General features: G+C 50.0%; 1 protein-coding gene across 1 annotated transcript in view; it reads right to left on the bottom strand.

The window, feature by feature from the left end:
- Positions 1 to 15,865, bottom strand: part of SIM2 (SIM bHLH transcription factor 2) — a 48,588-nt gene continuing 32,723 nt past the window's right edge. Inside the window, exons 7-11 of the mRNA XM_033232438.1 lie at positions 15,328 to 15,434; positions 8,261 to 8,408; positions 6,591 to 6,759; positions 5,103 to 5,511; positions 1 to 2,562 (exon numbers count right to left, since the gene is read on the bottom strand). Of these exons, the coding sequence (XP_033088329.1) occupies positions 2,135 to 2,562; positions 5,103 to 5,511; positions 6,591 to 6,759; positions 8,261 to 8,408; positions 15,328 to 15,434 (1,261 nt within the window). The 3' untranslated portion in view covers positions 1 to 2,134. The remainder of the gene's footprint in view (positions 2,563 to 5,102; positions 5,512 to 6,590; positions 6,760 to 8,260; positions 8,409 to 15,327; positions 15,435 to 15,865) is intronic.

Raw genomic sequence — 15,865 nt, 5'->3', positions numbered from 1 at the left:
TTTTTGTAAAAGAGAGGCATATGTATTAAAATGCTTCCTCGTCCCCTACCAGAGCCTCACAGAAGTCAAGAAACGCTATCCCCAGCTTAAATGTGCAGACTCTTCAAGATGGAGGTAACAATATTAGGTTGCCATAGTAACAGCTCTGCTAACTTTGCACTCAGCCCTGGCCGTCCTGAAGCCAGCTCGTGTAAGAATCTTCCTTCATGTTCTAGGTTATGAAAACGGTGAAGTTTGTTTAGACAAGGACGTTTTCACTAGTACACATTTTCTTTTTCAAGTACATACACACTGTTACGCCTGTCCACGCTGTCACTTGTAAATCGATAGTAGGGTCTTTTTCCTCAACAGTAACCTTTGTTATTGAACTGCTCTGATAGCTTTGATTTATTTTTACTAAATACAGCCCCAAAAGTTAATAACAAGGTAGACACAAAAGCATTTTGCGGTACTTTATTGAAAAATGTCGGTGGTATCTCCTAGTAATCAAACCTACACCTTTCAAGAATCATGGTTTAATTACAAGACTCATGAACATTAAAAAAAAAAAAAAAAATACCCTCGGCTTATTTCCTGTGCACACACTCACAAGGAGCAGTGAATGAGGTATAGCTGAGTGCGTGGAGAGGCAGGCATCTCCCTTCCTACCATCCAGCCCCTTCACTGCATGACCCACAGTCCTAAATTTGCAAATTGTGACTCTTACCATGAGGCCCACTGACAGACACTCTGTAGGGATTGTATCAGGTCCTCACTAAGTGACACAGGGTTGGCAAAAAAAAAAAAAAAGTTCACATTTTGAGAGCAGCTGGTGTAGGTGCACTTGATTCTAGAACAATGAGTTTAAAACATTTGGGAAAACCTCTTTCCGTTCAGAAAGGTGGAAAAAGTTTCCTAATATAAACCATTTTGATAAAGCAGCAAAATGATGCAGTGTTGAAAGGATGAAGAAAATTGAAAGACGGTGGTTCCATGCATTGGTGCAGTTCAGAGCCATGGCAGTATTTTTCAATGTTGAGATCTTTAAGCAAAACCCATAAAAAATAAAAATTAATAGAAGCTCGTTTTTTAAACACTGCTGGTGCTTTACAAAAGGATTTCTGTTTACCTGTTGCACACGTAACATGTTCTTATGACGTTTTCTTGATGTGTAGAAAATGCTTAAAATGTCTACATCATTTTCATTACATCCCCTTAAGCATGCTTTTCCTCCACACGGTGCAGTCCATTGACAGTGTTCCATATTGCACATGCAATTTAACTTTATTAGCACTATTTGTAGCAAACACGAGCCTAGTGAATTACAGAGCTGTGTGGACCAGAGGGATTTTGCCACGTAATAATTAAGCTTGACAGGGTCATTCTCATAAACTCTCTGGCTACATATATATTTTTGCATTTAATGCCTATTCAATATATTCTGAAGGTGCTACTCTTGGTGTTATCAAGAGTTCATAGGGGTTGGGGGAAGTAAGAGCTTGTTAATGGATTTGTGAAGCACACCCATGTTCACAGACACACAAAATGGAATTGCATGGTCACCCCCTTAGTCTTGGCTTGTTGGTTTTTGAAGAAAGGGTTAAATAAAAACAAAAATAATGAAGACTCTTGAACGACTTAAAGACAGTGGAGTTGTGTATTCATGGGACTTACAATCGTCACTTCTGCCTTCACCTAAGCATCTAAAAGGGCTCGGGACACAGGCGTCCCCTTCCACGGCTGCCATCCACTTGGAAGAGCGGACTGTGGCAGGGTGGGTTTTCCCTCCTGAAAGTGGAGGATATTTGCGGAGTGAAATCGCTTAAATCCCCCAGCGGGACTATCATGGAACGCTGGGGACAAGGCAAGATGCGTGAAGCCCGATTTCAAGGTGAGGAAACCAAGCCACCAGCAACTGGGTCGCACTGGCCCTCGTAGGACAGAGGCGGGCGGTCACCTGCCCGGACCCGGGCGCTCCTCGACCTTCGGCACCGGCGCGCGCGGCCTCCGCGGTGGAAATCCGCAAGTCCGCGGAGGGGTCCAATTCAAATAGCTGTCTCTGCATAAATTAATGTAGGTCGTGCGCATCTGCCGGGCTCGGTGGCGCCGCAGCCCCGAGGCCGGGTCCAGGCTCCTGGCGCGGGCGGCCGGCGGGTCACCTCCCGTTCGTGATGATGACCGAGGCGCCCAGGTAGTGCGGCAGTGGCGCGCCGGCTGGGGAGGCGGCGGCTGGGCTCGGGTGCCGGGGCCGCAGCGCGCCGGTCGCCGCCTCGGGGCCGCCGGGAGCGCAGGCCAAGCCGGAGGCGGCGGGTGCGGCGCCCCCCAGCGGTCCGCGCCGGGTCAGCACGCGGTGGTAGTTGAGCAGCACGAAGGGCAGCTGCGCCGGCGCGCCCGGGGGCTCGGGGGCCGGGGGCGCGCAGCACTCGGGCGCCGCGCGGGCCAGCGCCAGCCGTGCCCCGTCCCGGGCGGCCTGGCGGGCGGCCTTGGCCGGGCCCAGCGCGGGCTCCTCGCGGTAGTGGCCGCAGCTTGGGAAGCTCGGGGGCGCGGTGTCCTCGCCGAACCTGCGCACGGCGGCGGCGGGCGCTGCGGGGACAGGCGACACGTTAGAGGGCAGCAAGGGGCGCGACCGCAGCCACCCCAACCCCAAGCCCCAGGCGCAGCCACCACCCCTCGGCCGCCCACGCGCTCCACCCGCGGGATCGCTGTCGCCCTCCCCCGCCTTAGTCTAGGCCGCGCTGTCCAGTCTCAGGACGCGACCTGAAATGTTCCACGATACAAAGCAGAGAAACAGGTGGAATGCCTGTTAAATAATATGCTGTAATGCAACATATCCAAAATAGTATCTCAGTGTGCAATCAGTGTGAAACAATTATTGGGATATTTTATTCTTTTTTTTTTTTTTGGTACTGAGATGGAGAGCACAGGTCACACCTGCCTCACTGCACTGGCCAAATTTCCATGTTCAAGACCACACAGGGTTGGTGGCTACCTGATTGGACGGCAGAGGTCTAGAGGCCACCAGGGGCCCTGGTGTTGCATGGCCCCGTCTGCCTTGACTTCTTCTGCCCGTCCCTCAGTGGAGAGGGGTGGTAACCACCCTGATCGGTTTCGCTGTGTTGTAATGAAAAATAACCACTCCCATCTACTCAGTCCGATGCCTGACATTAAGTAGCTCCCTGGCTTGTTTTCTTGTTTTGTTTTGTTTTTGCCGTTTTCTGTTTGTCAACATTTGTCTTCCTTTAATACCAAAAAGACTAGAAAGCTGATCGCAAATTGCCTCAAATTAGCACCTTGGGTCCACTTTTTATCAAGTGTGTGATAAGGAGATTGTTAACTTCTTTCACTTTTAAAATAGTGGTAAAAGTCAAATACCATGTGACAGCATTAGCCAGTTCACACACACAAACTCAAGTCAATCTCAAGTGGGTAATATTTTCAGCTATTATCAAAACCCTTTGCTTTGTCTTCCTTTGCTCGGATGTTCTGGAGGATCCCTTCCTTGGTTATGTGAGGGACCCAAGGTGTTCATGGGTGTGGCAGATGCAAATCTAAGGGATCAGTGGCTCCTGGGACAGGCCAGGTCAAAAGGCAGGCGGCCTGGCCCTGGTGGCCAGTGTGGTCTTTTCTAAGTTAGCTACTTCTGAAAAAACATGTCCTAGTGATTTCCAGAAAGGCGGCATTCTCCTGTAATCTATCCTTCTTCTCAGATTCGGGAAGAAATGTTATCTCAGCTTCAAGTCACAAGACAGAGCAAGAGATTCCTAGGATTTGCAGAAGCAGCAGGATGAGGCCCAAAAGGAGCAGAGCCCTACCTGCCTCTAGAGCGGGGAGAGGGAACTTCGTGGAGCTCTCTTCTTTAAGTCCTTTGTCTTTAAGCAGGGGCCGGTGTGCTTCTTTTCTGGGGCAAATCATCCTTTTTTTTTTTTTTTTTTTTTTTTTTTGAGACAGAGGCTCACTCTGTTACCCCGGCTGAAATGCAGTGGTGTGCTCTCAGCTCACTGCAACCTCCACCTCCCAGGTTCAAGTGATCCTCCCATCTCAGCCTCTGGAGTAGCCAGGATTACAGGTGCTCACCACCGCGCCCAACTAATGTTTGTATTTTTAGTGGAGACGGGGTTTCACCACGTTGGTCAGGCTGGTCTCAAACTCCTGACCTCAGGTGATCCGCCCACCTTGGCCTCCCAAAGTGCTGGGATTACAGGCGTGAGCCATCGGGCCCGACCTGGGGCACATAATCCTGATGTCACCTTCACCCACATTTTAGTGGCACTGCAGGACATCTGCACCATCTCAGTCTGCACTCTGAGCGGCAGTTAGTCTGGGTGCAACGGGAATACATGTCCTGCAGCTAAACCTCCGTCCCCACCTTCCACTCTCTGCCTGGGGTTGTTCCAGTGAGCAAACAGGAGTCAGTCTGCATCCTGGAGAGCTGCAGTATCTCCGCAGAGGACATCTGCTTGCCTGCCCCCAGAAGAAGGCGAAAAGCCATTCCTTTCTGCTGTTGAACTAGCATGTGCAGGGCAGGCCCCTACTGTGTGCCATGTCCTTGGAAATAGGCACATCACAGCTTATGACCCCATTTTACAAGTGAAGAAACTGAGCCCTGGAGGGTTTCTGTTCTTTGCCCTGGGTTGGTGAGTGGCATTTCTGTCCCCAAGCCCATGAATTTCCACCATAGTTTTCCCCACTTCCAAAATTGGCGTGGGAAAACAGCCAATAGGCCGTTTGTCTCAAATATTCACTTCTGGATGGAGTGGAAAGGAATCTTGAAAAGAAATGCAGCTGGGGTGTTCTCAGCTCATGGGAGCTGGTTTTGAAAATCACTGTCCCCCTTTGTGTGGTGAATGTGGCCAGGATTTACGTGAAGGCAGGATACTCGGTTTTCCTTTGCCCTTTATGCTGTCACTAGTGTTCCCGAGGCAGGCAGACTGCCATTTCTCACTCTCGAGGAGCGCCTGCGTTGAGAGCAGGAAAGCACAGGAAGCCCTACTTAGAAGCAGAAAGAGGGAAAGCTTGCCCAAAGCGTGAGGGTTCTGTCTCCATCTGCCACCCACCGCCACGGCTGCTTCAGCCCCCGGCCGTGCCCAGTCCTCCCGCCTTCCCCACAAGCAGACCTGACCCACCTTCGTAGCTTGGCACTAGGCTGTGCCGAGCAGTGTTCGCCGGTGGCTCTGGAGGATGTTTAGCTGGAGACGAGCTGCTAGGCACTAGGGGGTTGGCATAATGCCACTGGCATTCACCACTGGCTGGCAGTGTGCTCAGGAAAAAGTGTGCCACCTCACAAGGGGATCCTTGGGGCTGCCCAAACTTGGCCGGCAACATTGGCTTTTTGCTGCTGAAGACGTGAGAGTCCAGAGGGAAGTGTCCGTAATGGTAGGAGAAGGGCAGGCTGTAGGATGGTGTGTACAGAAGGTCACTACTTTCTGAGTGGAGCTGCGGTTCTGGAGGAACGGGACCGCTTGCAGGGGGACTGGCTCTCCAGTTTCCGAGCTGGCCGCATTCCAGTTTGTCCATTTGGAACGAGCTGTATTGCTGCGTGGCAAAGAAGATGGATGAAGGGCGAGCAAGGGGCCGGCAGGAAGGAAGCTGCCTTCCGGCCCTGCAAGATCCGCCCTGATGGGGCCCAACCCCATCCAAGGGCTGCCCCTACCCTCGCCACCATAGCAAGGTCCCACTGGTGACAGGCACACAACAAGCGATACCCCAGTGACCTACTCCTAGGGTAGAAAGAGATCCCACACCCCGAACTAACAACAAATCAGACACACATGGACACTTGCTGTTTCTTTTCTTTCTTTTTTTTTTTTGGCATAATATGGAGGCAGTGACCTTCAGTGGGTCTATCTGCTAATGACCATGCTACCAATGTTCACTTGGCATAGAACAGTCAGAGCACTTATTTATTTATTTATTTATTTTTGTGATGGAGTCTTGCTCTGTCGCCCAGGCTGGAGTGCAGTAGCACTGTCTCGGCTCACTGCAACCTCTACCTCCCCGGTTCAAGTGATTCCCCTGTCTCAGCCTCCTGAGTAGCTGGGACTACAGGCACACGCCACCACGCCCAGCTAATTTTTGTATTTTTAATGGAGATGGAGTTTCACCATGTTGGCCAAGCTGGACTCAAACTCCTGACCTCAGGTGATCCACCTGCCTTGGCCTCCCAAAGTGCTGGTATTACAGGCATGGGCCACCACGCCCAGCTGACAATTGCTGTTTCTGAGAGCTCACAAACTACTTTTTTAAAAAGAGGCAGGGCTTTCATTTTTTAAATGCTGTGGAGATACAATGGACTGGTGTTCTAACCCACCAGTCTAGAATCTAACCCGTAGATTCTAACCCGTCAAGCCCATTAGAATCTAACCCGTGCATTCTAATAGGCTGAAGAGCCTTTCCAATTTAGTCTTCTGTTTCCTAAACTTGGCTAGCCCACCGGGATGTCAGCCTTCCCAGGCTGTCACTACCGTGTAGGCAGGACCTCCCGGAGGGACCTTGCTGCACGGCAGGGAGATCCCTGCTGTGAAATGAGAGGCTCCCATTCCTTAACGTGTCCAGGTGTCTCGAACCCCTAGGATAGATGTCAGCACCCCAAAACTGCAGGACATGCATGTTACCTGTGGGGGATAAGGGTTTGTTCTCAGCTTTGTCTTCATCTTGGTATTTTTGGGTTTCACTAATTTCCTAGTTTCTTGTGAGGTAGACAAGGCGGTCCTCCAGGAGTCCTGGGACTTGGCAGTGGACACCTGCTCCAGGGACAGCTGAAGTTCCTTGTACTCAATCTCCCTGGAAGGCGAGAGTGGGCCGAGTCATGTCCAGCAGCAGCTTCCCTGGCACCAGCCCCTGGGGAGGACATTCTCAGTGCTCCAATGTGTCTTTTCACTGGGGTTGGATGTGGATGGGATTTGAGACAAGGCCAGCTCACCCTCATTATAAAAGCTGTCTGCAGCCCCAGGCCGGGCCATCCCAGGAAATGCTGAGCCAGGTCAGAGCTCTCTCCAGTCCCACAAAGCCCCAAACACATTTCTGGGGGAGGCCGTGGGCCACTAGGAAAGCCGTCAAGGGAAAAAGGGACAGGCGGAAATGCCATGGATGAGATCCACCTGCATCCAACGTGAGCACCTGTGGCCCAGCTGCCTCTCCAGTTAGCACTCTAGGAGGCAAGAGTCTGGGACCCTCTGCAGGCCTGGGAGCCTGACCACCAGCTTTGTGTATTCTCACACTGGGGGCCCATCTCTGCCCTAAAGAACCAACTCAGCAGGGTCATGTTCACACAGGGAGACGTCGACCCAGCGAACCAGCCCACACGTTTGCTCAGGAAGAATAACTAAAGAGCTAAACTGTTTTCTCCCTGACAGTTTTGCCAGAATCACTTGATTTCTAAGATACACAGTCATTCTATAAACAAACCTAGAGCCTAAATCCTCACCCCAGATGAAGTGCAAATGAGAACCCTTTTCATCACGGGGCTGGGGCACAGCAAGGGTCAGAGCCTGGAGCAAGGTGATTTAACCTACAATAGCTATGGTGGGTGAAAAGTAATATATGGCCCCAGATAGACATCTGTCCTGTTGCTTCTAATGGCCTTAAAAGTATTTGCAGGCTGGGCACCTTGGCTCATGCCTGTAATTCCAGCACTTTGGGAGGCTGAGTGGGAGGATCACTTGAAGCCAGGAGTTTGAGACCAGCCTGGGCAACATAGCAAAACCCCGTCTCTACAAAAACATATTTTTTTTTAATTAAAAAAAAAAAAAAGCATTTGCAACTGAACTGGACCTTCTGGAATGTTTAAAGGACCAAATATTTACCATCATTTGCAACAGGCTCTATAGGAAGACAGGCAAAAAATGGGGTATTTCCTGTCTCAAACAGCAGGAGCATCCAAGTTGATCTGAAGGCTTATAGGCATGGATGGCACAAGTTTGTATTCTTAATCGGGGGTGTGCACCCTCTTTGCACCCTATTCAGGATGGGGGGCATCCCCACCCACCCCCGATGCTCCTCACTAGGCTGTGTGATGGGATCCTAAGCTATGCCCAGTGCAGACCCCCTCCTCCTGGCTCCCCCTGCAGCCTAGCACTTGACCTTCACCTCTGAGCATAGAAATAGTTTGGACCTTCCAAAATGACCAGATTGCTGGAAAAAAAAAAAAAAAAAAAAAAACAGGAGACAAATGAACAGTTTGAGAAAGAGGAAAGAGAGAAAGAGAGATGGTGCTTATGGGAGCCATCCGATGTGGGACAGGAAGAGAAAAGAGCAAGGAGAGAAACAAATACGTGTGACTTACGTGAGAACATAATTGACACTCACGATGCAGTGGGGCCGGGACGAGCGGCTGTTGTGCACCACGGTGGCGTAGCTCTGCACCCACACCCAGCCGCCCCGCTTGGACAGCAGCCGGTAGTACTTGGTGGTGACCTGGCCCTTCACCAACACTGCAAGCACAAGGCGACATGAGTCCTCAGACGCTTCGCAGGCCCCACCTCTGGGATGCTGCCCCCAATGGACTCCTCTGAGAACTTGCCAAAGGGGGCGGGCTTTCTCCGCTGGAGGATGCATGTCTGTGTGTGTCTCGTGTGTGCGCGCACACGCACGCACACGCACAGGCACGCACACACACAAGCAGACAGACACGTGCATACACACACAGACGTGCACGCACACACATGCACACGCACACGCATGCACACGCACACACATGCACGCACGCACACACACGCACAGGCACACACACGCACGCACACACACACGCGCTCATACATGTGCACGCAGGAATTTTGCCTACAACTTCAAGGAGTCCCCACCCATTAAGAACTCTCATTTAACAGTCATTGCTTTCATTGAGGGAAACATTTGTCACCACAGATTGTACCTGGCAGAGTGAAAAAATTGAATCTGCTTTTTAGTTTCCAAAATGCCATGATTATGTCTTAATCCCCAAATCCTTAATGGGCAGGGGGGTGAGTGATGTAGTTATTTACATAAAGTAGTTAAGTGCATTCAACCAAGTGTCAAGCTGTTGCTGATGTTTGCTGTTCAGGAACATGAGGGTATTCACAGTGAAACTGTTTGTTACTCTGTTGCCCTTTATATTTTCTTCCCATTAATCCCAGTTTTCCTTGGGCTCATTAATTTCCCTATGTTGTTTATGTAGGAAGGACCTCTACTTGGTTACAGAATTCCTGAAAATTGGGCCTATGGGCCTGCTTCTGTGCTTGGGTGCAAACTCTAGGCTGCTAAGCAGCTCAGCCAAAGGCTCGGTGCACCCATAAACCACAGTTCCACCTCACTGCCTTCCAGGAGGCAGGTCAGGGAGGAAAGTGCCAGAACCTGCAGGTGGGCAGTGGAGAGGTGAAGCTTCTCCAGGGAGGGGAAGATAGCACAAGTCTAGAAAGGCATCCTTGGATGCCTGGGTCCTCAGCTCCAGAACATTCCTGCTTCTCAGCTCCAGAACATTCCTGCTTCTCAAGGCAGCACTGGCCCCTGGACCTAACTAGCAGCTGCCTGAGCAGAGATTTGGGGAGGTGGCCAAAGGGGCTGAGTCTGTGACTGTACCAGCTGGCGCTGAAGGAAACTCCCCAAGGCATATATCCAACAAAAATTCAGACTTTGAGGCTCATATGCAACAAAAATTCAGCCTTCCTATCAAACCACTAGGCAAAGCCCCCAGTCTCTGCGCAAACACTCCTGGGCTCTCCATGGCCCTTTACGCTTCCTTTTCACCTTGCAGATGGCTCTTTCTCATCCACATCAAAATATTTTGGTGCAAAAGAAACGCTGCACGGAGTTATTCACCTTACTATATAAAGGGTTTGTACAGACTGATAAAAACACAAAGGCCCTAAAAGCAATATAGGCAAAGACTATGAACAATAATTCATCAGAGAATAAATATAATGGGCGAAATGATGAACAAATGCCCAACTCCCTTGTTTAACTTAATGGCAGATCCATCCATCAGATCAACAGACATTAAAATAGAAACAAACATTGTATGATTGCCTTTACGTGCAATGTCCAAAATAGGCACATCCACAGGGTTCAAAAGCAAATGAGTGGGTGCCAGGGGCTGCAGGACGAGGACCGCCGGAGTGACAGTCTCCTTTGGGATGATGAAAACATTCTGGAATTCAAGGTGATAGTTGTACAACACTGTGAATATAACTAAAAAACACTGAAAATGGCGAGAAAGGTGAATTTTATCTTTAAAAAAATGGAAGGCCAACAGGTGACACCGGCTAATATATGGTGAGTGGCATTTTCTTTTTTCTTTCTTTGTTTTTTTTTTTTCCAGACAGACTCTCTCTGTGTTGCTCAGGCTGGAGTGCAGTGGCATGATCTCAGCTCACTGAAACCTCCGCCTCCTGGGTTCAAGCAATTCTCCTGCCTCAGCCTCCCCAGTTTTGCCAGTTAGCCAGGCTGGTCTCAAACTCCTGACCTCAAGTGATCCGCCTGCCTCGCCCTCCCATAGTTTGTCATTATGGCAAACTATGCAGTCATTACAGGCATGAGCCACAGCGCCGGGCCAGTGAGAGGCATTTTCATGTGTGATGGACGGATGAGTTGGTGTGGTCCTCCTGGAAAGCAGTCTGATCGCTCACACCCTCTGACACACGATTTCACTTCTGGGAATTGATCCTATGGAAATTGTGAGCAGTGCAAGCACAGACTTATGTACAAAGAGTTTCATTGCAGTATTGCTGAAAATTCAGGGGAAAGAGGTGGGGAGAGACTTAACTGTTCAACAGTAGGGAAACAAGTAAATACATTATGGTAAACTATACCGCCATTAAAATGATGATTAATAAGAAATTGTAATATTATGGGAAATGCGTATGACACAATGTTAACAGAAGACAAGATTCAGAAATGTGTAAAGTATAACTCTAATTATGAAAAAGTGGGCATGTGCACACACCACGCCCTCCAACAAACTGTGATCCTGGACAAGCTACCAACCTCCCTGTGACTCAGTTTCCTCATTTATAAAAAGAGGATAATCAGTCCTTACATCATCTGGTTGTTGAAAGATTAGATGATCTATTTGAGGATTTAGAACACTGGCAGACACAGCTGAAGGGCTCAAAACATATTAACTCTTATCTGACTGAAAATGACAGATAATTGTCACTTTCTTCTTTTCAGCTTTCCTTGACTTTCTAAATTTCCAACAAGGAGGAGGTTTAACCAGAATGACATGTTTTTGGTTTTTTCACATGGGAAGGAAGATGTGGGGGTTGGGAGGCAGGAATCCAGTCTCCATCAGGCCCCACTACCCCGTCAGGATGAACCTGGGGGCATGAGGCAGTGCTGCCGTGTCACAAGCATGCCACCGGCTGGAGAGAGGCCTCTCTGGGACCAGGCAGAGAGCAGCGCTTTTCTGCCCAGGCTTACTTAACATTTGCATCCAAGCTGACTCAGATTGCTGCTGAAGGGTGTAGGCAAAGGCCGTGGCAAAGAGAGAAGCCTGACAGTGCTTCTCCTTTGGGGGTTTGCTTCTCTAACGAAAAGATACATGGTGTCTACTTCCAGCTCATTTCACAGGATTACCTCATTCTAGCCCCACTACAACCATGGGAGGCGGGCAGCACCAGGAAACCGGGGCCAACAGAGCTTGAGGGCACAGCTGGAGTTCAGCCCAGGTGTCCTCAAAGTGGCAGCTAGCTGTGGGAGGAGGGTGCAGCGGCCTCTGGAAAGTTTTCTGTAGCTATTAGGCTGGTATAGAAGTACCTGTGGTTTTTGCCATTACTTTTTTTTTTTTTTTTTTGGAGACGGAGTCTCGCTCTGTTGCCCAGACTGGAGTGCAATGGTGAGATTTTGGCTCACTGCAACCTCCGCCTCCTGGATTCAAGCCATTATCTCTGCCTCAACCTCCTGCATAGCTGGGATTACAGGCGAACACCACTACGCCCGGCTAAGTTTCGTATTTTTTAGTAGAGACAGGGTTTCACCATGTTGGCCAGGCTGGTCTCGAACTCCTGACCTCATGTGATCCGCCCACCTTAGCCTCCCAAAGTGCTGGGATTACAGGCCTAAGCCACCGCACCCAGCCCTCTAGTTTTATATAAATATACTATCCAGAAAATTAAGTGGCCTTCCTGCTTCTTCCAGAATTTCTCCTGCAGGCACAGCCACGTCTCGGAGACACCCTGGGGAGGAAAGTAAACTTTGGCCCTGAGCATAACTTCTATTTCTATTTCTGTTTCTGTTTTGGATTTGTAAGGGCTAAAAAGGATACAAAAAATGCCTGTCTTGGGTTAAACAGGGTCCCCCAAAAAGATACGTTGCACATCCTAACCCTAGTAACCTATGGATGTGAACTTATTTGGAAAAAGACTTTGCAGCTGGAATCTTGTGAATCTCGACGCAGAATCATCCTGGATTACCCAGATGCACCCTAGATCCAAAGCCAGGTGTCCCTAAAAGACAAGTCACAAGCCGGGCACAGTGGCTCACACTTGTAATCCCAGCTTTAGGTGGACGGACCAGCGTAGCCAACATGGCAAAACTCTCTCTCTACTAAAAATACAAAAATTAGCTGGGTGTGGCGGTGCACGCCCGTAGTCCCAGCTACTAGGGAGGCTTAGGCAGGAGAATCGCTTGAACTCAGGAGGTTTAAGTTGCAGTGAGCCGAGATTTCACCACTGCACTCCAGCCTGGGCAACAGAGCGAGACTCTGTCTCAAAAAAATAAAATAAAATAAAATAAAAAAGTCACAGACACAGAGGAGCGAGCCACGTGAAGATAAAGACAGACTGGAGCGATGCAGCCATGAGCGAAGGAACGCCTGGGGCCACCAGGAACCAGAAGAGGCAGGGAGGATCCTTTTCTAGAGCCTTCGGAGAAGGGCAGCTCTGCTGAGACCTTGATTTCAGCCTTTTGGCCTCCACAACAGTGAGAGAAGGAATTTTTGTTGTTTTAAGCCACCCAGTTTGTGTTCATTTGTCACAGCAACCCTAGGAAACAAATCCACGATCCTAATGGGGAAAAAAAGTAGTCAATGGAATCCCTGTGCCCTCATGGTTCTTGTCCCTCCCGCAGGGCTGGGGGGAGCTCAGTGAATGTCGTCGGTGACACTGAAACCAAGCCACCTACTCCTTTGGGGACTGGGTCTCCAGCACACTTGCATTTCTGCAATGCAACCATGCCTCCGGCTTTCCCTCAGAGCAGCTGGTCAGTCCCTCCGCCCCAACAGTGGCAGGGGGAGTGTGTGGAGGCGTGAGCCCTCACCTCCGCTCTCCAAGTCCCAGACTGTTCTAGGGCACAGCACAGTGCTGTGCTCTCCAGGCACATGCCTCTCCCATCTCCCAACTGCTCTTGCTGCTTCAGAGCCCTCTCCACTCTGCTCTTCACAGCTGCCTGTTCAAGTCTCCTGGATATCTCATTCTAGAATGGACACACCATACCTGGTTTGCACAAGGAAACTTTCTACCTCCCATATTAGTGACACCGGCTGAGAAGTTCCATCCAAACACTAAGTAGTTGCTTCTCTACCAAGCTTGGTCTCCAGAATGACAGGGATGGCTATGAGATCATGATTTGGTCTTTAACAATAGACAGAAAAGGGTTATTCACACCTCCAAGTCTCCACATGCATCAAGGAGCAAGGAAGAAGCCATCTGTGCCTGCCCAGCCATAAGTCCTGGTTGTCACGGGTTTCTGTCCGTAGAGACTTGGGGAGGGAAGAGCAACAGCGAACCCTGGGAGTATTGAGTCCCCAGGTCCCAGTCCACACCGAACCCAGCACACCACGCATCTGTGGACCCAGTGGCTCATGGGCCTGCCGTCTGCTTCCACTTGACACTGGCAACCTGTCCTCTAACATCCCTGAGCCAACAGAAGGCGCAGCAAGAACAGAGGACGCGCCATCTGGGCCACACTGCAGAAGACCCGGCTCCTCTAACTCTCTGCACCCCATTATAAAGCACCCCTGACCGGCCATGGGCATGGCAGGACTGGACAGCAGGAGGATGAGGCATTCCACTCCATCCAAATTAATCTTTGCCTCGGTTTGGATTCTAAAAGTGTATGGCTGGGTGCAGTAGTTCACACCCGTAATCCCAGCACTTTGGGAGGCGGAGACAGATGGATCACCTGAGGTCAGGAGTTCTAGATCAGCCTGGCCAACATGGTGAAACCCCATCTCTACTAAAAATACAAAGATTAGCCAGGCGTGGTGACACGCACCTGTAATCCCAGCTACTTGGGAGGCTGAGGTAGGAGAATCGCTTGAACCCGGGAGGCAGAGGTTGCAGTACACTCCAGTCTGGGTGACAGAGCAAGACTTTGTCTCAAAAAAAATTTTTTTTAATTTTAAAAAAGTAGAAGTGTCACTTTTTTTTTCCGAGACGGAGTTTCGCTCTGTTGCCCAGGCTAGAGTGCAGTGGCGTAAGCTCAGCTTACTGTAAACTCCGCCTCCCAGGTTCACACCATTCTCCTGCCTCAGCCTTCCAAGTAGCTGGGACTACAGGCGCCCGCCACCATGCCTGGCTTATATTTTGTATTTTTAGTAGAGATGGGGTTTCACCATGTTAGCCAGGATGGTCTCGATCTCCTGACCTTGTGATCCACCCGCCTCGCCTCCCAAAGTGCTGGGATTACAGGCATGAGCCACCGCTCCCGGCCAAAGCATCACTTCAAACATTTCAGTGACTAGAGCATCCCCACTATGTCCAGATGTTCCCAAACCACTTCCATTGGCAAATCAAATCAGTGTTTGTTAACCCTTGTTAACAAATCTTGTGTGTCCCAAGATGACCTCTCCCATCGTGGAACAGTGGCCTTCCTGGGCTTCCCCTAGCCGGCAGGCGTATAGCAGTCGGAGACAGGGCTCTGCGTGGGTTCAGCTCCCAGCTCCGCCACCTCCCAGCTGTATGAAGGTGGGCAAGTGGCTTAACCTATCTGGACCTCAGCGTCCTCACTGGTAAAATGAGGATCATGACCATGAGACCCTCCCTTATTGGGCTGGTAAGGTGTTTAGTCACTTAAACTAGTGCCCCACAGCAGTAAGAGCTCCCTGACCAGCAGTTCGTCCACTGTTGTTGCTGTTATTCGCAAATGGTGTCCAGATCATAGAGTTTAGGTTCCACATCCACAATCTAGAATCCAGGCAACTTCCTGCTCCTACACCTGCTAGAGTCTCGGTGAAAGGGTGCACACAGCTGCTTGAGAACTGACAGCAGGCAGCTGTACTTAATCATGGGGTGGAGGACGCCACACTCAAGGCTTGACATTCAAGTGTGTATCATGGATGATAACTGCACCAACAAAAGGGACATGTCCCCCCCAGCTCTGTCCTCAGCGCCTCCTCCCTGACCAGCTACCTCCCGTGGCTGGGGTGGGTGTGCTACTCACGGAGGTGGTGTGCGTAGCGGAGGTGGAACACATCGCAGCCATGCACGTGATGGTATAGGGTCTTCTCGATCAGGTCCTGCGGCTCGTACCCCGTCACCTCGGTCACCCTGCAGGGGCACGGCGGCTCAGTGAGTTACACCACTCTGCAGACTGTCTTTCATTTAAACTAATATTGGTTTTGCCAACTAATCAAGTGCTAAAAGGCTCAGGGGGGAAATGTTGATTTTGGAAACTGAGAATGATCTTTTTTACAAGAAGCAAGTCTTTGAACTCTAGCCCGGTACAGGATGTAGCACTATTCATGAACGGGAATGTTCTTCTGAAACCACCGGCTAAGAGAATGTTTGGAATGGCTTAAAATTGTAGCCTTTTTCAAAGTTCAGCTTATCAGGGAATGCTTACGAGTGAACTTTGATACCGATATTGTGAGAAAGCTGCTACGGTGAGAAAGAACGCACTCTTGGAGGGCTCTGGGGGGACGGTCCTGTGCGAATGTTTTTTATAAATTGTGGTAAAATATACATAATATAAAATTCAC

Source organism: Trachypithecus francoisi, unplaced genomic scaffold (genome assembly GCF_009764315.1).
Source record: "Trachypithecus francoisi isolate TF-2019V2 unplaced genomic scaffold, Tfra_2.0 Lachesis_group14, whole genome shotgun sequence".
Lineage (NCBI taxonomy): Eukaryota > Metazoa > Chordata > Mammalia > Primates > Cercopithecidae > Trachypithecus > Trachypithecus francoisi.
This window is presented reverse-complemented; position numbering and strand designations above follow the sequence as displayed.